The sequence below is a fragment of the Salvia hispanica genome, chromosome 6, assembly GCF_029641045.1.
Source record: "Salvia hispanica isolate PSC_SH4W2 chromosome 6, Shi_PSC_v1, whole genome shotgun sequence".
Taxonomy (NCBI): Eukaryota; Viridiplantae; Streptophyta; class Magnoliopsida; order Lamiales; family Lamiaceae; genus Salvia; species Salvia hispanica.
Genome location: NC_142697.1, coordinates 46,994,713 through 47,018,879, shown reverse-complemented (window position 1 = coordinate 47,018,879; position 24,167 = coordinate 46,994,713). Strand labels below are relative to the sequence as shown.

The 24,167-nt window shown below is 39.8% G+C and overlaps 3 protein-coding genes and 1 pseudogene across 3 annotated transcripts; 1 reads left to right on the top strand and 3 right to left on the bottom strand.

Annotated features, from left to right (window-relative positions):
• Nucleotides 1–746: 746 nt before the first annotated feature.
• Nucleotides 747–3,066, top strand: LOC125205863 (exocyst complex component EXO70A1 pseudogene; annotated as a pseudogene).
• A 1,863-nt stretch (nt 3,067–4,929) lies between these two features.
• On the bottom strand, nt 4,930–8,086 carry LOC125206996 (putative late blight resistance protein homolog R1A-3). The gene has a single exon (XM_048106205.2). The coding sequence runs from the start codon at nt 8,077–8,079 to the stop codon at nt 4,945–4,947; it is 3,135 nt and encodes a 1,044-aa protein (XP_047962162.2). The 5' UTR covers nt 8,080–8,086; the 3' UTR covers nt 4,930–4,944.
• A 6,027-nt stretch (nt 8,087–14,113) lies between these two features.
• LOC125206995 (putative late blight resistance protein homolog R1A-3) lies at nt 14,114–17,461 on the bottom strand. Its single transcript, XM_089061013.1, has one exon. It carries the CDS (start codon nt 17,360–17,362, stop codon nt 14,246–14,248), a length of 3,117 nt encoding a protein of 1,038 aa, XP_088917139.1. The 5' UTR covers nt 17,363–17,461; the 3' UTR covers nt 14,114–14,245.
• A 2,724-nt stretch (nt 17,462–20,185) lies between these two features.
• Nucleotides 20,186–23,437, bottom strand: LOC125206994 (putative late blight resistance protein homolog R1A-3). The gene has a single exon (XM_048106203.2). It carries the CDS (start codon nt 23,344–23,346, stop codon nt 20,254–20,256), a length of 3,093 nt encoding a protein of 1,030 aa, XP_047962160.2. The 5' UTR covers nt 23,347–23,437; the 3' UTR covers nt 20,186–20,253.
• Nucleotides 23,438–24,167: the final 730 nt, after the last annotated feature.

Sequence of the window (24,167 nt, the reverse complement as noted above, 5' to 3'; positions counted from 1 at the left end):
TCTTGTGCCGTTCCATAAGTGTGACATTTTTTGTGGGACGGAGGGAATATATTTTTCTAATTATTCCACAATTTTGAATTGGAGAAAATTATTTATGATGCGAAACACGGAATATACTATGAATAAAAGACGTCATTTAGTATATTTAGGCAATCACATTCCTTAGTTTTTACTTTTTCATTCATATATTCGTCATCAATAAATTCAGACACACAACATATTTAGATTTTTCACCATGAAATAATTGAATAAATTGTCAGAATAATAATAAAATCAGTATTTTTTAAAATTACAAATGAACTAGAAATTAACAAAACTAATTTTTTTTCAATAATATGTGCCTTTTATTTTATAAGTAATGACATGAATAAAATTCAACAATTTAAGAAAATGGTTGTTTCTCAAATTTGTAACTTTATCAATTTAGTTTAAATACTAAAATTCAAAATTTCAGTCAGTACAAAACCAGTAAAGATCACCTGCAAGTCCCGATTATCTTTTAATACACACTCACAAACATAATAAATGATGGTGGGTCCATCACTTATGCTTGAGAGTGTGTATAGGAAGATGGATCGGGATTTGCCGCAGGTAATCCTCTCCGAAAACCACTCAAGTAAGAACCAATCTTCATCTTCTTCACTTGTATGATTGTTCAATAATTCCACAGTAAAAAGATGAAAAGAAACTGTAAAATCGAGAGAGATAAAGCCCGAACCGAAAGCCCGGCAATCAAGAAGAAGCAAAGCCCCTCCCTCTCTCTCTCTTCTCTCTCTCTCTCCATATTCAATTCCTTCCACCACCATCAAAATCAATCATCACCCTTTCCCAAAAAAAAAAAAAAAAAAAAAAAAGAAAAAAAACCCCAACCTCCCCACGATTGACCATCCATGGAGCCGCCGGAATCCGCCCTCTCCTCCGCCGAGGACGTCATCCTCCGCTGGGACTCCTCCGCTTCCGAGGACGCCCGCGACAAGATGATCTTCAGCAGCGACCGCCACGAAATCGACCGCTACCTCGACGCCGTCGACGAGCTCCAGAAATCCATGGACTCCGCCTCCCTCTCCGACTCCTCCCCCGCCCTCCAGATCGCCATGGCCCGCCTCGAGGACGAGTTCCGCACCATCCTCCTCTCCCACACCTCCCCGATCGAGGCCGAGTCGCTCAGCGAGTCGACTCACCCCGAGTTCGCCTCTCAGGAATTCGACAGCAACGAAGCCGAGATCGGCGAGAGCAGCAGCTACGAGAAGCAATTGAGCAGCAGCAGCACCGCCAGCAGCTGCTACAAGTCCACCAGCAGCATCCGCGAGGTAGATCTCATCCCCGGCGACGCCGTCTACGACCTCCGCTGCATCGCCGAGCGGATGATCGGCGCCGGCTACCTCCGCGAGTGCATCCAGGTCTACGCCAGCGTCCGGAAGTCCGCCGTCGACGCCAGCCTCCGCCGCCTCAGCGTCGAGAAGCTCAGCATCGGCGACATCCAGAAGCTCGAGTGGGAGACGCTCGAGACGAAGATCCGCCGCTGGATTCGCGCCGCCAGGATCTGCATCCGCGTGCTCTTCGCCAGCGAGCGCCGCCTCTGCGAGCAGATTTTCGAAGATTTAGGAACCTCCGCCGACGATTCCTGCTTCATGGAAACAATCAAAGGTCCTGCTATTCAGCTCTTCAATTTCGCAGAAGCGATTAGCATTAGCAAGCGATCGCCTGAGAAACTGTTTAAAATTCTCGATTTACACGATGCTTTATCTGATTTGTTGCCTGACATCGATTCCGTTTTCGAGTCAAAATCTAGCGAGTCAATTAGGGTTCAGGCTGTTGAGATACTCTCTAGGCTAGCCGAGGCGGCCAGAGGGATATTATCCGAATTCGAGAGCGCTGTGCTTCGCGAGCCCTCGAGAGTTCCGGTTCCTGGCGGAACGATTCATCCATTGACTAGATACGTGATGAATTACATAAGTTTGATTTCGGATTATAAGCAGACTTTAATCGAATTGATCGTGTCGAAGCCCTCCACCGGGCCGAGGTACTCGAGCGATCCCAATGTTCCGGATATGGACTTCTCTGAGTACGAAGGGCAGGCTTCGACGCTGGCCCTTCATTTGATTTGGATCATTGTGATTTTGCAGTTCAATTTGGATGGGAAGTCTAAGCACTATAAGGATACTTCATTAGCTCACATCTTTATGATGAATAATGTTCATTACATTGTGCAAAAGATCAAGGGGTCGCCGGAGTTGAGGGAGATGATTGGGGATGACTATCTAAGGAAGATGACGGGGAAGTTCCGGGTCTCTGCAACTAGTTACCAGCGGGCAACGTGGGTGAAAGTGTTGTACTGCTTGAGGGACGAGGGCTTGCACGTAAGTGGAAGTTTCTCATCCGGTGTGTCAAAGAGTGCTCTGAGAGAGAGGTTCAAGGCTTTCAATTCCATGTTTGAGGAGGTGCACAGAACTCAGGCGACATGGTTGATTCCCGAGACACAGCTCCGCGAGGAGCTCAGGATTTCCATATCGGAGAAGCTCCTCCCTGCGTATAGATCGTTTCTTGGGAGGTTCAGAAGCCATATCGAGAGTGGGAGGCACCCTGAGAATTACATCAAATACTCAGTCGAGGATCTTGAAAGCGCAGTCTTGGACTTCTTCGAGGGTTACCCTGTGTCGCAGCATTTGAGGAAGAGATCTCAGTGACCCGAGTGGGATTGGTTGAGCTTGCCACGTAGATTGTAGGACGACATTCTTTGAATTTTTGGTGGAGTGTTATGGGATGAGGTTCCTGTTGTTCGGGATTGTGCCTGCAATCTCTTTGGATGGGACGACCGTATTGTCTCCAAACGATAATTGGATGCCGTTAGGACCGAAGGTGCTGTTTTCGGACTGTTGATAGCTGCCACCGCCTCCTCTCCCTGCCCTGTAACTGTAAGCATGTGTTGTCTGTACTTTTTTATCTTTTAGATTTTGCTTCATTTGTTTATATGGAAATGGTTGTAATTGTTGTTGTACTTTACGAATCCTCGCATGCAATTATTATGGTCTGCAAAGAAATTTTAGAAAGTTCGTTGAATGATTAGATGAGCATCTATGATCTTCTGCTGACTGCAGTTCATTCGGTTTGATATATTGAATCAAACATTGATTTCTTTCCTAGTGATGCATAAGCTGTTGTTGTGCTTGAAATATTTCCTCCGAAGCATTTCAACATCTCTTATAATTCTAGTGACTATTTGATGAGTTTGTTTTTATATAACATAATTTACTGGATTATATAGCTTTGTCTTGTTGGTTCTAATTTTTTTCGTAGATTTCTACGGTGGGAGTGAGAAGGATAAGACTGTAGGTAAGTAGTTTCCTAGTTTGAAATACAACCATTGAGTTACCTATGCTGAGTTACCGTATTTGGCTGATTTGACGGTCATCTTAGTTCCGTATTTGGCTGATTTGTGTAGGAAGAACAATATATAGAATGAGGCTTTAAGTTTCCATGGGATTGGAACCCCTCTCTTGTTTTTTTTCACTAACTTATGAGAACATATTTGTGGAAATGGTATGGACTAAATTAGGCTATTTTCACCATGTTGATATGGTTAATTAGGATTAATATAGGCCAGTGTTACTTCCTGTTGATAGAATAATTTTCTTGATATGCAACTTTGATGTCTTTGATGATCAATGACTGCCTTCAGAATGTTGTAGATGACTTGTGATTTTTCTTCAACTTCTTCCTTTTGTTTCGATGGTTAAACGCATGAGTGAATGTCATGTGTATATGTTGGTCGGGTTTTCTATAGGGATGACTTATAGGATCTCGTCTGACCCTCCGGACAGTGTGTATATCCGGCGAGCCAATGCTTATAGCTGATAGGGCGCAGAAAAAATGGGAGGCAGGACTTGGTAGCTATGGCTTATCAAATTGAGGGAAATTAGTTCATTTATTTATATAAACCTAGAGCGATTATAATGTTTCATCAGCCATCGTTGGATGAATTTTCGTTACCCATTCCCGTGGATTGCGGGTTTCGTAGACCCGCTCCGCGTGCGACAATTCCCGTGGTCGCTGGATGAATTCTGCGGGTTTTGTTCTGATCCACCTGAACATTTCCCACGGGTCAGTGCATGGGGTTCGTGGACTACCTCCACAGACTGTGGGGAACATAGCCAAGCCCGCGGGCCGCGGTCCGTCTGCATCCACTTCTTATTTCCACCCCAAATACATGATGTGCTCGAACTTGCCATGAAACTTGGGCAAATGAAACTCAGGCAAAGTGTGCTTGAAGTTTCATGTGGGAGCATTTATCTATTCTTTCTCTTTCCCTTTAATATTTACACCTATATTTTCTCTCTTTAGTTATATATATAAGTCAACAATTCTTAAAATCCCGTGTTGACGAAAATATCTTGTGTTAATAGATTAAGACATCGCTTAAATCGGAACGAAAAGAGTACTACCTAGATACTAATTAATAAAATCAAACAACAACAACAATTGCTAAGATTTGCTACTTACTCCGTCCTACTTAAAGATGACACGTTTTTTTTAGTTCGTCTCAAATAAGATGATATATTTCTTTTTTTAGAAACTCTCTATATTTAATACATCCAACAAATTTTTCTCACCCACATTAAAATATTCATCGTTCTTTCTCTCTATTATAATACTTACTCTCACATTTTCTGTCTCCAATCAAACACTTTAAATAATAACTCCTAAATCTCATGCCAACCATGTAATGTGTCATCTTAGCCGGGACGAAGGGAGTAATTATTTCTAAATAACTATAAAATCTCAATAATTGAAAAAATCAACCCTAATAGTTGATTAACAAAAAATTAAGTCATAAACAAACCTATCTAAGGTTGTGTATGAGAACAACACAACACATGACGTTATGTGCAATATATGGAAAACAAAAACTAGTAGTAGTATTATTGACAATCTAAGGAATCTCACTCAAACAACTTTGAAGTTGGGAGTTGCCAAGCCCCTCACTAGCGTAGAGTCCTCATTGTAGTGGATTTTAACTTCAACTTGAAAGGATAGTTGATCTTCTCCTTGCAATTCCTCTTGTTCCTCTACCATTCTCTTCGCACTCTTCGCTGCTGATATGCTGCATTGACTCAACACCACGGATTTCAGTGTCGGAATTTCACCAACTTCTGCAGGGAGCTCCAAATTTTTCATGCAGTGAAGATGAAGGTGCTCGAGACATGGGAAGTGAGAGCTTTCCATCGTCCAACAGTCCAAAGTTGCGATGTCTAAGAACAAAAATTTGAGACTAAGAAACTGGTCTTCAACTGTTTCCCATTTGCGTGTTGCGAAGAATCCACCCAGCTTGAGCTTTTGAAGAAGAGGTAACGTACTTACCTTATCCAATACGTCTTCAATTTTATTTACAAACATCGAAAGAGTCAGACTCTTAAGAGAGTGCGGAAAGGTAAGCTTTCGAAACAAATCAGATCTTGAAGGCTCCCTAAACGCGCAGCTAAGAGATTCCAGCTTTTGCAGAAGTTTGATATTCTGGACACAAAAGTGATCGCCATGAGACTCGATTTCCCTAAATCCAGTAATTCCATCTCCGTAATACTGAAGTCCCAATTTCTTAATGTTGGGAATTCTACGAACCATCATCTCATCACACTTTAAATTCAGTATTCCTTTCAGGCTTTGTAGATTCTCCATGATCACAATGTTGTCACTCGGAGGATCCGGGAGAAGCAACATTGAATCCTCGGCCTTAACATGCCTCAGTTGAGACATGTTCCAAATTTCAACTGGTGCATTAATTGTTATTTCAGAAGAAAAAACAATTAATGTCTGTAGACTCCAGAGGAAATTCAAGGAAGAAAGAACTTGGCTAAGGTAGTTAAAACGAACGACAAGAAGCCTCAAGTTAACCAACTCATATAATTTTTCCAGAGAGTGCCCAGGAAATCGACCCTCATCGCGTAGTCTCAATGTCCTCAACAATTTCCAATACGACAATAGTTCAATTGTTTCAGAATCACTTATACATGTACGGGCATATGGTCTAGATTTCATGGCATCAACCACTTTCTCCTTTGGAGTACTTTCCATAATAGCTACACGTCGTTGGCTACACGTACCTTGAGGACTATGTGGCCTGACCACATCATAAAACCTCTCCTTTTCAGCTTCTTTTATGCAAAGGTCTCTTAATAGATCATGGATTTTGCAGTACTTCATGTTTCCAGTTGACCCCAACTTGTGAATGATAATCAGATTTCTGTTAACTAGTTCATCTAAGTACTCTTTTGCAATTGTTTCCAAACTCTTGCCGCTTATTGGTTTTAGAAAACCTTCCGAAACCCATAACTTGATGACTCTCGACACTCGAATTTTACTATCCTCCTCAAACATTCCCAAATATAGAAAGCATGGTTTAAGATAGACTGGCAAATGATTGTAGCTCAGCTTCAATATTTTCAAGCAATGCTTATCATTCTCCAAATTCACTAATGAACTCATGCTTTCCCTAATAGATTCCCAACATTCTTTTGTTTGTTCCATTGTTTCCAAAAGACCACCTATTGCAACAATTGATAATGGAAGTCCTTTGCAACTATGCACAATTTTCTTTCCAATTTTCTCCAATTCCAAAGGACAACTTTTTCCCCTAAACACAATTTTGCAGAACATTTTCCAACTACTACTCTCATCCATAAATTTCATTTCAAGGTCATAATTGGTATCCAAGTGAGATCTCAAATTTGATAACCTAGTTGTCACCATTATCCGACTACCATTACTATTATCAGGAAAATATCGTTGTAGCTTCTCCCATGTCTCAATACTCCACATATCATCCAACACAATTAGATACCTTCTATGTGTGAAACATTTGTGGAGTGCTAGTCCTATTTCATCTTCTTTACTCATTCGACTTAACCCTTGTTTATTGGCTTGGGATAGAATTTCACGAAGAAGATCTTTTGTGTCATATTGTTGTGAGATCGTAACCCAAACACAAATATCAAAATGATGACTAATAGATGGATGTGCATAAACATGTTCCGCAAGAGTGGTCTTACCAATTCCTCCCATCCCTACGATTGGGATGAGTTGGCGACCTAGTTCTCCATAAACGAGCTTCTCCATGAGTTGGAGCATGACATCATCAAAGCCCACCATGGTTGTGTTGTTCAGCATAGAAAGAGAAGATTCCTTAGAAGATGTTGATGGGCTAGCAAATGATGAGACTTGCTGATCTTTCAGTGCAACAACTTCTTTCTTGATCACGTCCATGTCTTCTATCACTTTCTGCAAACTCTCATGCAAGTCTGAAGATGTTGAGGCTCGCCTCTCTTCGAGTGCAACGATCTCCATCACTTCTTTCTTGATCAAATCCATGCCCTCTATCACCTTTTCCAGACTCTCAAAGACTGGAGCTCTTGGGATACCAGATTCTGAGTATATTCTATTCAGCTGATCTTTAAGTGCAAAGATCTGCATCACTTCTTTCCGGATCAAATCCATGTATTCTATCACCTTCACCTCACTCTCATACAACAAGTCTACAGATGTTGAGGAATCAGCCGATGATGAGGCCTGTCTCTGCAACAGCTCACCTTTGACTGCGATGATCCAATCCATGTCTTTTATCACTTTGTCTTCTCTCAAACACTGAATCCGAAACACAATTGTATCCAGTATGAGTGTTGATGATTTTTTGATCAAACCCATTCTTTCTATCACACCACGCAGAGCCTCGTACCAGACCACGACAGAAGGCCGACTTTGATGCACAATGTGAGATTCGATGACATCTTCAGCAGCATAAACCGCATCAGCAATGCGCATCTCTAACGGATCTGCCTCATCCCCCTCAGCGTAAGGAGATTTGTAACCTTCGAGAAATTCCTGCAAGAACATAACAGTTTCAGTGAGAGATTCAACTTGTTTTTTGTCCATAGAAATCGGAGGCGAAGGATGATGTTGGAGCTGATGGAAAATCTGCATAAGAGAAACCAGAGATGCATAAGCCGCCATATTTCCAATTGATATAGTAATTTTTTTCTTAGGATGCAGAAAATACAGAGAGAATATGAAGGAAGAATAGGTGAACATCAATGGCAAGTCATGACATTACTTTGATGAATTATTGTCAATGGCTAATAAAGTATTATTTTAAAATGTTTGGATATGGAATTCTTAACTATAAGCATCTTGAAATTAGTATGAACATGGAAGGTGCATGCTAAAATAATTCATACTTTTTTAAAGTTGTGGCTTTTTCTAACTTCTTTTAAATAATTAATATTACGCACTTTGGCCACCAAGTATTGATACAATTGGTTTGTGCAAAGTTTTACAATAAATTGCTTGATTATGTTTTAAGTGGAATAGATAAAAGTCTCATTTTCATTATAATTTTAAATTAATTAATTTAGATGATGTGTTATGACTGAAATATGATATCAATTTTATTTAGTAATATAAATTGTGATGAGTCCGGTGACAATAGGAATGTCAATGTAGCCTGCAATCTGTGGGTTGGCCCGAATAGCCCGCCAAATTTATAGGGTTAGGGTCGAACTTTTATATCCCGAAAGAAATCACAACCCGACTAGCCCGCACCCGATTAACCCGCAACCCGTTAGGGCCAGACCCGAAAATCCGATGGGCTGGTCCGAAAACCCGATAAAATTTTTATTATTCCAATTTTTACTCCTAATTCGACACTTCATTGATTGATTTTATAATTATACATAACTAAAAAAAGTAACTTTCAATTTTATATTAAATATATAAATTATATATTGAATTTTTATTAATTTAATAATAGATAAATAAACTAAAAGCTTTAAATTCACTAAAAAATTATTTAAATTTCTAAAATATGAATTGAAATTTTACGAAATATCTCAAATATTAGTACTTGATCATGTTTATGATTGAATTTAAGCATATATCTCAAATTTGTCATTATTAAACATTTTACATTTTATGAATATAACTAATTTTCATCATTATTTATGAGATTGATCGCATGTTAATCTTATCGGTAGCAACCCGATTAACCCGCTGGGCTAGCCCGAAACCCGAGCTTTTAGGGTTAGGGTTGAATTTTTATAATCCGAAAGAAATCACAACCCGACTAGCCCGCACCCGATTGACCCGCAACCCGAATAGGGTTGGCCCGAAACCCGGTGGGCCGACCCAATTGACATCCCTAGGTGACAACAATTTTTAAAAATAGGGATATAGGCACGTAAAACCGTAAACTTTTAAAAAAATTTGATATTTTCCACCAACTTTATAATTGGCCCCTAATGCTACCAACTTTCTTGGATTGTGGCTTTTTCCAACTCGATCCGAATTAAAAATTTTCCGATCAAACACTCTCCACGCCGGCAGCCATTGAATCTACATAGGTTACCGGAAAATATTAAAGGAAATAACGTCATTTCCAACTCTAATTTCAAATTAACTCTAATACTAAAATAAAAAAGAAGAGTATCGAATTATTCTAATCACATGTACATGGGACTGCGGGGGAGAAACAATATTAAATATTAAATGATGTAGGACCCGAACACAATGATTTAAGAACTTAGGCGCTCTTCTTTTAGAGCATTCGCAATAGTACTTAGGCCAGCCATAGGCTAGCCATTCTCTTCCCTGCCACATCAGCAACACTCAAAAATCTATCTGCCACATCAGATTTAGTCCAGCCATAGGCCAGCTATAGGCCAGCCGCAATAAAAATAATTCAAAATATACTACATTTACGGAATTAAAATTACGAATACGGAATTAAATTTACGACACATATACGGAAAAAATAATCCATTCCATTAAAAAAAAGTACAAATATTTTAAAAAAAAACACATGATTCTTTTCTAAAAAAAAAGGGCTTCCACACACGAGCCCCGCCGCTCTCTACTCCTCCTCGCCGTCGCCGTCGCCGCCACCCGTGGTATCTGAGCCCACGTCGGAACCCGCTAGCCGTGCCCTCGCGACGGCTAAATTGGCACGCATGCTCTCGAGCATCTCCTGAAGAAACATCTTCTCCGTGGGTTCAGTGGCGGCTCTCCACTCTTGTAAGACCTTGTACATCTGATCCCGCGTATGGTTACGCGAATGGAGAGTGTACTCGAGTGGGGCGGGTGGGAGGGCGGAGGACTGGACCTCGCGGGGCGATAGGGGGGATCCGTCCCTCGCAGCTCGTTGCGCCCGCTTCTGTCCAATCGGGCGGGGGCGGCCAGTAAATGAAGGAGGGGATGGGAACTCCTCAGCATCCGGGGGGAGGTCGTGGGATCCGCTGCTGCTGCCGCTGTAGTCGCCGCTATAGTTCAGTCGCTGCTTCTTCGGCCACCCAGCGTCGCACCCCGCCTGGAACTTCTCGGAGTCCTTCAGCAACAGGAAGCACTCCCAGAAGGTGAACTCCTTATACTTCCCCTCCAAGGGGAACTGACTCACGGCTATCCTCCGGGCGTCATCCTCGTTCTGCCCACTTCTGAGCTGACGGAGGGCGTTGGCGTACAAATTCGCAAAACGACCCACAGCGGCCCTGGTGCGCTCCCACCCCTTCCGGACCTCCTCGTTGCTGAAGTCCTTCCCGTGCGGGCAGTGCCTCCTATAGGCAGCTCTGATCTTCGCCCACATGTTGACGACCCGCTGGTGGTTCGCAACCAGCGGATCGTCGCACACCTCCAACCACCCCCTGGCCACCCCGACGTACTCATCCTCCGTCCACTTCCTCCGGCCCGGGGTGTGGTCAACAGCGGGCTGCGATGACTCGCCGACCGCCTTGGCCTTCCCCCTCGTCTTCTTCTTCGGCGCGGCCCGCCTCGCCGGAACGGGAGTATCCGGATCATCGAGATCGATCCCCATATCATGCAATGACAGAAGGTCATCGCCAGTGAACTGCGCCTCCACTGGGGTCGACGTGTGAGACGAAACCGTCAAAAAATCAAGAGAGGACCGATATACCGCGTCCCCTCCCGGTGACCCCTGAACCCTCCCCTGCATCCCGGGATGCATACCGTGCTGCATCCCTCCCTGCCCCCCGCCCTGCCACATCATCCCCATCATCTGCTGCAGCATCTGGGGCATACCCCCCACCCGGGCGCTGACTGCCCGCCGCTCCCCTGCCCGCCCATCATCCCCCCCGGCATACCCCCCTGCCCCCCCCCCCCCCCGGCGCACCGGCCATCATCCCCATCATCTGATTCCAAGGGATGTTAAACCCCGGGCCCATCTGCACCCATCCAGAACTGTGGGATCTGAGATCCACTCGTCGCTGGACTGGACTCGTTGTTGTGATCCATCGCTCGATGATGCTCTTTTACAGAAAGCTAGAGAGAGAGAGAAAACTCGTTAAAACAAGTGGTGCAAATGAAAATGAAACGAAAATCGCGTTTATATATGTTTTAAAAAATAAAAAAATAAAAAAATCAAGAATCGGCGCTGGCCGGTCGCTGGCCGATCGGGCTGCCACAATGGCGGCTAGCCGATCGGCTAGCGCTTCGGCCAGCGACGAGCGATCGGCCAGCCCACGCCGATCTGCTGGCCGATTTGCCGCTGGCCGATGGCAATGGTTCGGCTAGCCGATCGGCTAGCGCGACGAATCGGCTAGCCGGTCGCTAGACGACCATTGCGGATGCTCTTATATATTAGAATTTTCACAAAGATATGTAAAATGAAATGTTATGTTGTTTTATGGTATTTATATGTGAGCATTATTTATAGTTATTATTATAGTTTAGTTTACATTATCATTATTAATATTAACTTAATTTTACAAGTTACTTTAAAATAAAATTTGAATTTTCTATTTTTCCTATAGTAACCTTTAATAGTATATGAACATACCACAAATAATGAACACAATGCTTGATTCAACCTAAAATGGTGGGACATATTTGAGTCCAAATATGTTCTTTTATTTAGTGAGAAATGATCCGATTAAATAGTGTTGATTCGAAGCAATTAGCCTAAACTTATTCAAAGTAAATGGGCTCGGCTCGGCACATATCAATTAATTATACTATTAAATAAATGGGCTTGGCCCATCCCAAATCAATTATAAATAATTTTCTGCGAGTACCATTAATAAACATTATTTTTAATTAACCAGCCGATGTATTTTTGTTTTAATTTTTTATTCTGATGGTCTTATAAAATATTACTCCCTCCGTCCCCCATTAAGAGTCATGGTTTGACCGGGCACGGGTTTTAAGAAATGTAAAGAAAAGTTGGTTGAAAAAGTTAGTGGAATGTGGGATCTACTTTTTTATATTGGTTTTATAATAAAATGTGAGTGAAGTGAGTTGGTGGAATGTGGGACCTACTACCATTTATGGTAAAAATGAAGAGTGACTCTTAATTGGGGACGGACCGAAATGGAAAAAAGTGACTCCTAATGGGGGACGGAGGGAGTATCTACCACTATTATCATAATATTTATTTATTTACCGAATAAAGACGTGTTAAATAAGTACGAAGGCTAAAAAAAAACACGAAGGCGCATAAGCCAAAATATAAATACTATTCTCTCCGTCCTAGATAATTTGACCCGATATTTCATTTCGGTCCCTCCCAATAATTTGACCTATTTCATTTTTATCATTTTTAGTAGTGGACCCCATATTTCACTAACTCATTCCTACTCATATTTTATTATAAAACTAATATATAAAAGCAGGATCCACGTCTCTTTAACTTTTTCAATTAACTTTTCATTACATTTCTTAAAATCTGCGTTGGGTCAAAGTGAGTCGAATTATGCGGGACGAAGGGAGTAGTGATTACTATAGTATTTTAAATTTAAAAATTCGTCCGAGTACTATTTAAAATTTATTGAAAATTAATTCTTCACCACAAATACCAAACACCCGCCAAACTCTGTTGATTTGAGCCGCCGGTAGCCACCGCCGCTCCGCCCCTCTCCGCTCTCCAGAGACTAAAACCCTTCGCCGGAACTCCGATCCGCCGGTTAATCCACGTCCTAGAATGAATTCAGGCGAATTAAACGCAGTCAATAAAATCCCCAAATTCTGTTGATAGCTGCCACCGCCTCCTCTCCCTGCCCTGTAACTGTAAGCATGTGTTGTTTCTATTATCTTTTAGATTTTATTTCATTTGTATATATATGGGAATGGTTGTGATTGTTGCTGTAATTTATGAATCCTCATATGCAAATTGCAATTATTATGGTCTGCAAAGAAATTTTACAAAGTAATTGAGTTATAATTTGGTTTGTCTTTTCTTAGTTCCATATTTGGCTGATTTGTGTGTGAAGAACTATATATGAAATGATGGTTAATTAGGATTGATTCAATCTAATGCTAGTTCTTGTTGATAGAATATGCTTCTTGCTATGCAGTTTACTGAATTTTCATAGGTATTAAAAGTGTACCTATGTAGTAGAGTGGAATAAATGGACTACTATTAGAGACTAGAGGACATTTCTCTGTTCAATATACACATGGACATGCATATATTGATGATCATTTCCTACCGTCATGATGTTTTAGTTGACTTGTGATTCTTGTTCTACGTTTTTTTGTTTCGATGGCTAGATGCATCGGTGCAGTCGTGTGTATATGTTGGTCAGGTTTTCTATATGATCTCATCTATCCCTCTGGCCTAGCAATGGATTATCAAACTGTGGGAGATAAGTTCATCTATTTATATAAAACTCGAGAGATTATGATCTTTCATCAGCCATCTGAATAGGATGAGTTTTCGTTGCATCATTTGGATGAAGTCCGCAGGTTTTGTTCTGATCCACCGGTACCGTGGGGTTTGCGTAGGCGGCTTCTGTCTGGCCGCATCCACTTCTTATTTACATGACGATTCTTGTGGCCGGATCATCTTATCAAGACTCTTGTTCCTCTTCATCCTATCTATCCCTACCATGATCTCCATATCCTTCACGCTGTCTTCGCCCTTCCTCGTTTCCTATGTACCCTCTTCGTCCTTGATGATGTCCAACGGATTCAGAGGGCAGCGAGTCAGTGTGTTCGTTGTCCCCTAAGGTGGTCACGTCTCCATGTAGACGTGCTATTGGATGAAATTATGCTAATTGTAAACTCTAATGAAATTATACTTATTAGCACTAATTAAAAAACTATAAAATCTCAATAATTGAAAAAAATCTCAATAATTAGCTGATTAATAAAATAAATAAATCCTAAAAGCACATTAGCAATAGAGATATAGAATCGTGTCTCAATGGACCCTTTGAACAACATGGAAAACAAAAAAATTAGTAACAAACAAAGTTTATCTCACGAGTCGCTTCTTAACAACGTTAAAGTTGGGAGTAGCCAACTTCAACAGCTCATCGTTGTCCTCATCGTTGTGGAGATGAATTGCGACTCGAAAGGTGAGTCCTTCTCCTTGCAAGTCCTCTTGTTCTTCTACCATTCTCTTCGCACTCTTAGTAGCCGATTCACTGCAATTGTACAAAGTCACGGATTTAAGTGTTGGAATTTCACCAAGTTCTGCAGGGATCTCCTTCATATCATTCGAGACTAAAACATATAGGTGCTCGAGACACGGGAAGTGAGAGCTTTCCATCGTCCAGCATTCCAGATCACCACAGCTTAAGTTCAAATATTTGAGACCGGGGAACTGTCCTTCAACTGTTTCCCATTTGCCTGTTGTGAAATCTCCACCAATCAAAATGAGCTTTTGAAGAAGAGGTAATGTACTAACCTTTTTCAATATGTCTTCCATTCTACGACCATATGGTATTTGAAAAAATAGACTCTTGATTTTAACAGAGTGTAGAAAGGTAAGCTTTCGCAAAAAATTAGCCTCGGGATAGCTAAAACATTTAAGCGATTCCAGCTTCTGCAGATGTTTGATGTTGTGGACACAACAGTCATCATCACTAGACTCAATTCCGTCATACTTGAGTCCTAATTTCTTGACATTGGGCATTCTCCGAACCATCCTCTCATCGAACTTGAAATTTTTTACACCTTCGAGGGTTTGCAGATTCTCCATGACGGCAATGCTATCATTCGGAGGATCTGGGAGATGAATTTCTCCGCTCCATAAATGAATATGCCTAAGTTGAGACATGTTCCAAATTTCGACCGGTGCATGTATAACCTCTATTATAGGATAATCAACAATTAATGTCTGCAGACTCCAAAGGAGATTGAGTGAAGAAGGAAGGTGGAGGTACATATCGGATTTAACATCAAGAAACCTCAAATTAACCAACTCAAACAATTTTTCCACAGAACACTCACACATCCCTAGAACATTATCTTCATCCCATGTTTTCAATGTCCTCAACAATTTTGGATTGGGCAACCGTTCATATCTTGTACAATCACTTATACAAGTACGGGCATATGGTCTAGATTTCAAGGCATCAACGACTTTCTCCTCTGGACTGCTTCGCATAATAACTACACGTCGTTGGCTACATGTGCCTAGAGGACTATGTTGCTCGACAACATCATAAAACCTCTCCTTTTGAGCTTCTCTCAAGCAAAGGTCTCTCAGTAGATCATGGATTTTGCAGTACTTAATGTTTCCGGTTGACCCCAACTCGTGAACTAGAATTAGATTTCTATCAACTAGTTCAACTAAGTACTCTTTTGCAATTGCTTCTAAACTCTTGCCGCTTATTGGTTTTAGAAATCCTTCAGAGATCCATAGCTTAATGAGTCTCGAGACTCGAATTACACGATCCTCCGCATATGTTCCCATGTACAAAAAGCATGGCTTAAGATGAATCGGCAAATGATTGTAGCTCAACTTTAGTATTTTCAAGCAATGCTTATCATTCTCTAAATTCGCTAATGAACTTATGCTTCTCCTAATAGATTTCCAATATTCTTTCGTTAGTTCCATTTTCTCCAAAAGACCTCCTATCACAACAATTGATAATGGAAGTCCTCTGCAACTGTTAACAATCTTCTTTCCAATTTTCTCAAAATCCAAAGGGCAACTTTCCTCCCCAAACACAATTTTGCAGAACATATTCCAACTAGTTTCCTCATCCATAAATTTCATTTGAAAGCCATAATTGCTATCCAATTGAGATCCCAAATTCGATAGCCTAGTTGTCACCATTATCCGACTACCATTACTATTGTCAGGAAAATAGCATTGTAGCTTATCCCATGCCTCAATACTCCACATATCATCTAACACAATTAGATACCTTCTATATGATAAATATTTGTGGAGTGATAGTCCTATTTCATCTTCTCCCATTTCACTCGACCGTTCATTCTCTTCTTTATTGGCTTGAAATAGAATTTCACAAAGAAGTTTTTTCGTGCTAAATTGTTGAGAAATCGTAACCCAAGCACATATGTCAAAATGGTGAGTAATAAGAGGTTTTTCATAAACATTTATGGCAAGGGTGGTCTTACCAATTCCTCCCATTCCTACGATTGGGATGACATGGCGACCGACTCGTCCGTCAGTGAGCTTATCCATCAGTTGAAGCATGACATCATCATATCCCGCCATGGTTGTGCTGTTCAGCCTAGAGAGAGAAGATGCCGAAGAATTGTTCCTCAACATGTTCGAAGATGTTGACGAACCACCACATGCGAGTGGAACGATCTCCATCACTTCTTTCTTGATCAAATCCATGTCTTCTATCGCCTTTTGCAGACTCCCGTGCAAGTCTGCAGAAGTTGACGAACCAAGGGATGCTGCTGCAACTTGTATCTGCAGCTTATCTTTGTGTGCAACGATCTCCATCACTTCTTTCCGGATCAAATCCATGTCTTCTATCACCTTCACCAGACTCGTACACATGTCTGCATTTTCCATGGCTTGTGTTTGCAGCTGATCGTTGGCTGCAACAATCTCCGTCACTTCTTTCTTGATCAGATTCAGGTGTTCTATCACCTTCACCGCACTCTTATACAAGTCTGCAGATGCCGTGACTTGATCATTGATTGCATTGATCAAATTGATCTCTTTGATCACCTCGCCTTCTATCAAATCCATCCATTCTATCAAATCCACCAGAGTTTCGTACCACTCTACAAATGTTGAGGAACCATTTAAGATTTGTCTCAGCAGCATACCTCCAAATGCAATGGTTGCATCCATCTCTCCCATCGTATCCCACAGAGCCTCGTACGAGTCTAAGACAGGTGGACGAATTCGATCCACAATGTGAGATTCGATGATATCTTCAGCCGCATAAACTGCATCAGCGATGCGCATCTCCAACGGATCTGCTTCGTCCCCCTCAGCATAATGAGACTTGTAACCTTCGAGAAATTCCTGCAAGAACATAGCGATATGAGTGAGAGATTCAACTTGTTTTTCGTCCATAGAAATCGGAGGGGAAGGATGATGCTCGATCTGATGGATGATCTGCATAATAGAAAGCAGAGAAGCATAAGCAGCCATCTCAGACTGGTATAATCGTTTGTCAGAAATGCAGAAAGAGTAGGAAGGAAAGACTTCAAGTCAACATGCTTTGATGAAATATTTAACAATGTTTGGTTGTTGAAATGCTTAAACAGTTAGCAACTCTGGCATATTGGAATGAGTATAGTTTCCACTAGGAAGGTGCAATGTAATTGCCTAGCTATTTCCATCTTAAAGTAATAAAGTTGTACTAGTGTTTATTAGAAAATTTGTCATACCAATTATATTGGACACAAATTTTAATTAATTGTTTGAATATGCTATGAGTGGAATGACAACCCATTTTTTAATTGATTAATTTAGTTAAATACTTCTATTAAATAGTAATAATTGTGTTGACCGATGAGACAAGTTATAATAATATTGATAAGAGCTAATATTGAGGACTATAATTCACGTAAATTAGTACTTTCTGATATACTTCAGATCCAGTATCCACATATAATATAATAATGAAGATGCACATATTTTGATAAATTTATTATTATTATTTTAGGGGTAGGGTTGAACTTTTATAACCCGACTAGCCCGCACCCGATTGACCCACATCCCAAATAGAATTGAAATCTGGTGGGCCGACCCGATTGACACCCTTAATTAAAATGCACGATATACATATGCAACTTGTAGCTATATTACCTATTTTTATAATCTTTTATAGTACTACTAGTATTTTAGTAGTATATCATTAATTAGTAAAGCCCATGTCTATTGGGCCGAGATAGCTAATCAGGGCGAACGGCTTTACGGTGAACCAACTAAATCTCAAATATTTGTAAAGCCCATGTCTATAGAGTACTCTTTCATAAAACATCTCTTGTCTATATTATTGCCTCCCTTTCTTGCTAACAAAGACATTTATTTTCGATACGAAATTTAATAATAGTATATGAAATAAATGGTGGAAAAAGTAAGAGAGAATAAATTAGGCCCTGCGCGATATTAGTAGTAATTTTTAAAAGTATTATGGGCTTGGCTCGGCCCTTATAAGCTAGTTATGCGAAATAAATGGGCTCAGCCCAGCCCAATTCAATTATTCAATACTCCCTCCGTCCCAAGGTATTAGATCAACTTTCCCTTTTGGAATGTCCCAACATATTAGACTCATTTCCCTTTTTAGCAAAAAACATCTATCTTATTTTATTCTCCACCTACTTTTCTCTCTCTTCTTTCTCCTACTTTTTCCATCTCTCATACTTTACTCTCTCCACTTTAACTATTTAAATATCAATTCCTTAAATCATGTGCCTAAAAGAAGTGAGTCTAATACTCCGGGACGGAGGGAGTATTATTTTTTCATGATTTAAAAAAAAAAATCAATGTAACATTGACTGATTTGTCTATTTTTTTCAAAAACTTTAAATAGATTAATCAAATAATAAATAAAGTTTTGATATAAATAACTTGTAAATCAATAATATAAATAAATATTATCAAGTCAAATACATTAAATAAAATAATTAACCAAAATGGATTAAATAATACTACATTCGTCCCTTATAAATAAATATTTCTAATATTGTGGATTTTATAATTCACTAATATTTTTATGCCATTTCAAAATTTCTTATTTTTAAGAGATGGGTTAGTGATAATAAGCTTGCACATAGCAATATTTTGAAATGACTCAATTTGTTGAAATCCAGTTATTGGATGAATTCCTTCCCTCTCCAGAGACTAAAACCCTTCGCCAGTTAATCCAATCCACGTCCTAGAATGAATTCAGGCGAATTAAACGCAGTCAATGAATCCCCAAATTCTGTAAGCATGTGTTGGTTCTACTTTTTTATCTTTTAGATTTTGTTTCATTTGTTTATATGGGAATGGTTGTGATTTTTGTTGTAATTTATGAATCCTCATATGCAAACTGCAATTATCATGGTCTGCAAAGAAATTTTACAAAATAATTGAGTTATAATTTGGTTTGATATGTCACATGAAGCATTGATTTCTTTCCAACTGATGCATAAGCTGTTGTGCTTGAAATGTTTCCTCTGAGGCAGCTATAAGCATCTCTTTATCTATTGACTGTTTGATAGGTTTGGTTTGACTTAGTTCCATATTTGGTTGATTTGTGTGGGAAGAACTATATATGAAATGATGGTTAATTAGGATTGATTCAATCTAATGCTAGTTCTTGTTGATAGAATATGCTTCTTGCTATGCAGTTTACTGAATTTTCATAGGCATTAGAAGTGTACCTATGTAGTAGAGTGGAATAAGCTATTGGACTAAAGGATTTTTCTCTGTTCAATAAAAGAGACTGGTTTTAGACACTCAAGACAAAACTAGTATACATTGATATGCATATATTGATGATCATTTACTACCTTCAGAATGTTTTAGTTGTCTTGTGATTCTTGTTCGACGTTTTTATTTTGTTTCGATGGCTAGATGAATCAGTGAAGTCGTGTGTGTATGTTGGTCGGGTTTTCTATTCTGATGACATATATGATCTCATCTATCCCTCTGGACGGTACCTGGTAGCAATAGATTATCAAATTGTGGGATATTAGTTCATTTATTTATACAAAACTCGAGAGGTTTTGTTCTGATCCACCGGAACATTTTGCAACCTCCACGTACCGTGAGGTTTGCGTACATTGCTTCTGTCTGGCTGCATCTACTTCTTATTTCCACCCCAAATACATGACGTTGCTGGCGGGATCATCTTATCTAGGCTCTTGTTCCTCTTCATCCTATCTAATTAGCTGATTAATAAAATAAATGAATCCTAACACCACATTAGCAATAGAGATATAGGATTGTGTCTCGATGCACATATGAGTTTTCTTTGGAAAAAAACGTTTCATTATCACAAACAGAATGCAGGTTAAACAATGGGCATGGTAATGGTACACTTTGAGCAACTATTTAACAACTTTAAAGTTGGGAGTAGCCAACTTCAACAGCTCATCGCTGTCCTCATCGTTGTGGAGACGAACTGTGACTCGAAAGGTGAGTCCGTCTCCTTGCAAGTCCTCTTGTTCCTCTACCATTCTCTTCGCACTCTTAGTAGCCGATTCACTGCAATTGTACAAAGTCACAGATTTAAGTGTCGGAATTTCACCCAGTTCTGCGGGGATCTCCTTCATATCATTCGAGACTAAAAGATGTAGGTGCTCGAGACACGGGAAGTGAGAGCTTTCCATCGTCCAGCATTCCAGATGACCACACCATAAGTACAAATATTTGAGACTGAGGAACTGGCCTTCAACTGTTTCCCATTTGCATATTGTGAAATCTCCACCAATCAAAATGAGCTTTTGAAGATGAGGTAATGTACTAACCTTTTCCAATATGTCTTCCATTCTACGACCATATGGTATTTGAAGAAATAGACTCTTAATTTTAACAGAGTGTAGAAAGGTAAGCTTTTGCAAAAATTTAGCCCCGGGATAGCTAAAACATCGAAGAGATTCCAACTTCTGCAAATGTTTGATGTTGTGGACACAACAGTCATCATCACTCTCATCATCACTAGAATCGATTCCATCGTACTTTAGTCCCAATTTCTTGACATTGGGCATTCTTTGAACCATCCTCTCATCAAACTTGAAATTTTTTACTCCTTGAAGGGTCTGTAGATTCTCCATGACGGCAAGGCTATCACCTGGAGGATCTGGGAGATGAATTTCTCCGGTCCATAAATGAACATGCCGAAGTTGAGACATGTTCCAAATTTCAACCGGTGCGTGTATAACCTCTACTATAGTATGATGAACAATTAATGTTTGTAGACTCCAGAGGAGATTGACCGAAGAAGGAAGGTGGAGGTACATATCAGATTTAACATCAAGAAACCTCAAATTAACCAACTCAAACAATTTTTCCACAGAACACTCACACATCCCTAGAACATTATCTTCATCCCATGCTTTCAGTGTCCTCAACAATTTTGGATTGGGCAACGGTTCATATCTTGTACAATCACTTATACAGGTACGGGCATATGGTCTAGATTTCAAGGCATCAACGACTTTCTTCTCTGGAGTGCTTCGCATAATAACTAAACGTCGTTGGCTATACATGCTGTGAGGACTATGTTGCTCGACCACATCATAAAACCTCTCCTTTTGAGCCTCTCTCAAGCAAAGGTCTCTCAACAGATCATGGATTTTGCAGTACTTAATTTTTCCGGTTGATCCCAACTCGTGAACTAGAATTAGATTTCTATCAACTAGTTCAACTAAGTACTCTTTTGCAATTGCTTCTAAACTCTTGCCGCTTATTGGTTTTAGAAATCCTTCAGAGATCCATAGCTTAATGAGTCTCGAGACTCGAATTACACGATCCTCCGCATATGTTCCCATGTACAAAAAGCATGGCTTAAGATGAATCGGCAAATGATTGTAGCTCAACTTTAGTATTTTTAAGCAATGCTTATCATTCTCTAAATTCACTAATGAATTTATGCTTCTCCTAATAGATTTCCAATATTCTTTCGTTAGTTCCATTTTCTCCAAAAGACCTCCTATCACAACAATTGATAATGGAAGTCCTCTGCAACTCATAACAATCTTCTTTCCAATTTTCTCCAAATTCAAAGGGCAACTTTCCTCCCCAAACACAATTTTGCAGAATATATTCCAACTAGTTTCCTCATCCATAAATTTCATTTGAAGGCCATAATTGCTATCCAACTGAGATCCCAAATTCGATAGCCTAGTTGTCACCATTATCCGACTACCATTACTATTGTCAGGAAAATAGAGTTGTATCTTCTCCCATGGGTCAATACTCCACATATCATCCAACACAATAAGAAACCTTCTATATGATAAATATTGGTGGAGCAATAATCCTATTTCATCTTCTCTCATTTCACTCAACCGTTCAAAGTTCTCTTCTTTATTGGCTTGAAATAATATTTCACAAAGAAGTTTTTTCGTGCTAAATTGTTGAGAAATCGTAACCCAAGCACATAAGTCAAAATGGTGAGTAATAAGAGGTTTTTCATAAACATTTCTGGCAAGAGTGGTCTTACCAATTCCTCCCATCCCTACGATTGGGATGACATGGCGACCGACTCGTCCGTCAGTGAGCTTATCCATCAGTTGAAGCACGACATCATCATATCCCGCCATGGTTGCGCTGTTCAGCCTAGATAGAGAAGAGGTCGAAGAATTGTTCCTCGAAGATGTTGACGAACCACCAGATGTGAGTGGAACGATCTCCATCACTTCTTTCTTGATCAAATCCATGTCTTCTATCGCCTTCTGCAGACTCTCATGAAAGTCTGCAGATGTTGACGAACCAAGTGATGCTGCTGCGACTTGTATCTGCAGCTGGTCTTTGAGTGCAATGATCCGGATCAAATCCATGTCTTCTGTCACCTTCTCCAGACTCGTACACATGTCTGCGTTTTCCGAGGCTTGATCTTTGGCTGCAACAATCTCCGTCACTTGTTTCTTGATCAGATTCACGCGCTCCATCTCCTTCACCACACTCATATACAAGTCTGCAGAAGCCTTGACTTGACTCGGCAGCTGACCATTGATTGCAATGATAAAATTCATCTCTTTTATCACCTCGTCTTCTATCAAACCCATCCATTCTATCAAATCCACCAGAGTTTCGTACCACTCTGCGAATGTTGAGGAACCATTTAAGATTTGTCTCAGCTCCTCAACTCCAAATGCAATGATTGCATCCATCTCTTCCATCTTACTCCACAGAGTCTCGTACGAGTCTAAGAAAGCTGGACGAATTTGATCCACAATGTGAGATTCGATGACATCTTCAGCCGCATAAACTGCATCAGCAATGCGCATCTCCACCGGATCTGCTTCATCCCCCTCAGCATAAGGAGACTTGTAACCTTCAAGAAATTCCTGCAAGAACATAACGATACCAGTGAGAGATTCAACTTGTTTTTCATCCATAGAAATCGGAGGGGAAGGATGATGCTTGATCTGATTGATGATCTGCATAATAGAAAGCAGAGAAGCATAAGCAGCCATCTCAGACTGATATAATCGTTTGTCAAAAATGCAGAAAGAGTTTGGAGGAAGACTTGAGTCAAAATGCTTTAATGAATTATTTTACAATGTTTGGTTGTTGAAATGCTTAAACAATTAGCAACTCTGGCATCTTGGAATGAGTATGGAAGGTGCAATGTAATTGCCTAGCTGTTTCCATCTTAACTTTTAGTGTTTTAATTAATCAGAAAATTTGTCATACCAAATTTAAAAGTTACGAGATTTTTGAACTTTTTATTAAAGAATAAATATTTCCCCCTCCTTCCTCTACTAGCAAGTATTAACCCAATTATATTGGACACTAATTCTTATAAACTGTTTGAATATACTATGAGTGGAATGATAACCCATTTTCAATTGATATAATGTAGTTAAATTTATTACGAAGGAAATAGGATCACACTTTATTAAGTAATAATAATTGTGATGACTGCTGAGACAAGCTATAATATTATTGATAAGTAAGAGCTAATATTGAAGATTAAAATTCAGGTAAATTATATTCCATCTTATATATAGTTACTTCAGATCCAATATCAGCATTAATATAATAATGACAATGCACATATTTTGATAAACTTAGTATTTATATATATATTTTTAATATAAAATATTTTTTTTTGTATTTATTTTTAAAATTTTTAGTTTATTGATTGTACAAATTGCATAACCAAGGCTTAAATTTTCTATTTTCTCTATAATTTCAAAGCTTAGTTCCGTATTTGGCTGATTTGTGTAGGAAACCTCTCTCTTGTTTTTTTCACTAACTTAAGATTTCTGTACATGGTGTGGACTATGCACAT

Bases quoted from the DNA above. Each gene is read 5' to 3' on its own strand.
- LOC125206995 (XM_089061013.1), bottom strand. From the start codon at position 17,362: ATGGCTGCTTATGCTTCTCTGCTTTCTATTATGCAGATCATCCATCAG.
- LOC125206994 (XM_048106203.2), bottom strand. From the start codon at position 23,346: ATGGCTGCTTATGCTTCTCTGCTTTCTATTATGCAGATCATCAATCAG.
- LOC125206996 (XM_048106205.2), bottom strand. From the start codon at position 8,079: ATGTTCACCTATTCTTCCTTCATATTCTCTCTGTATTTTCTGCATCCT.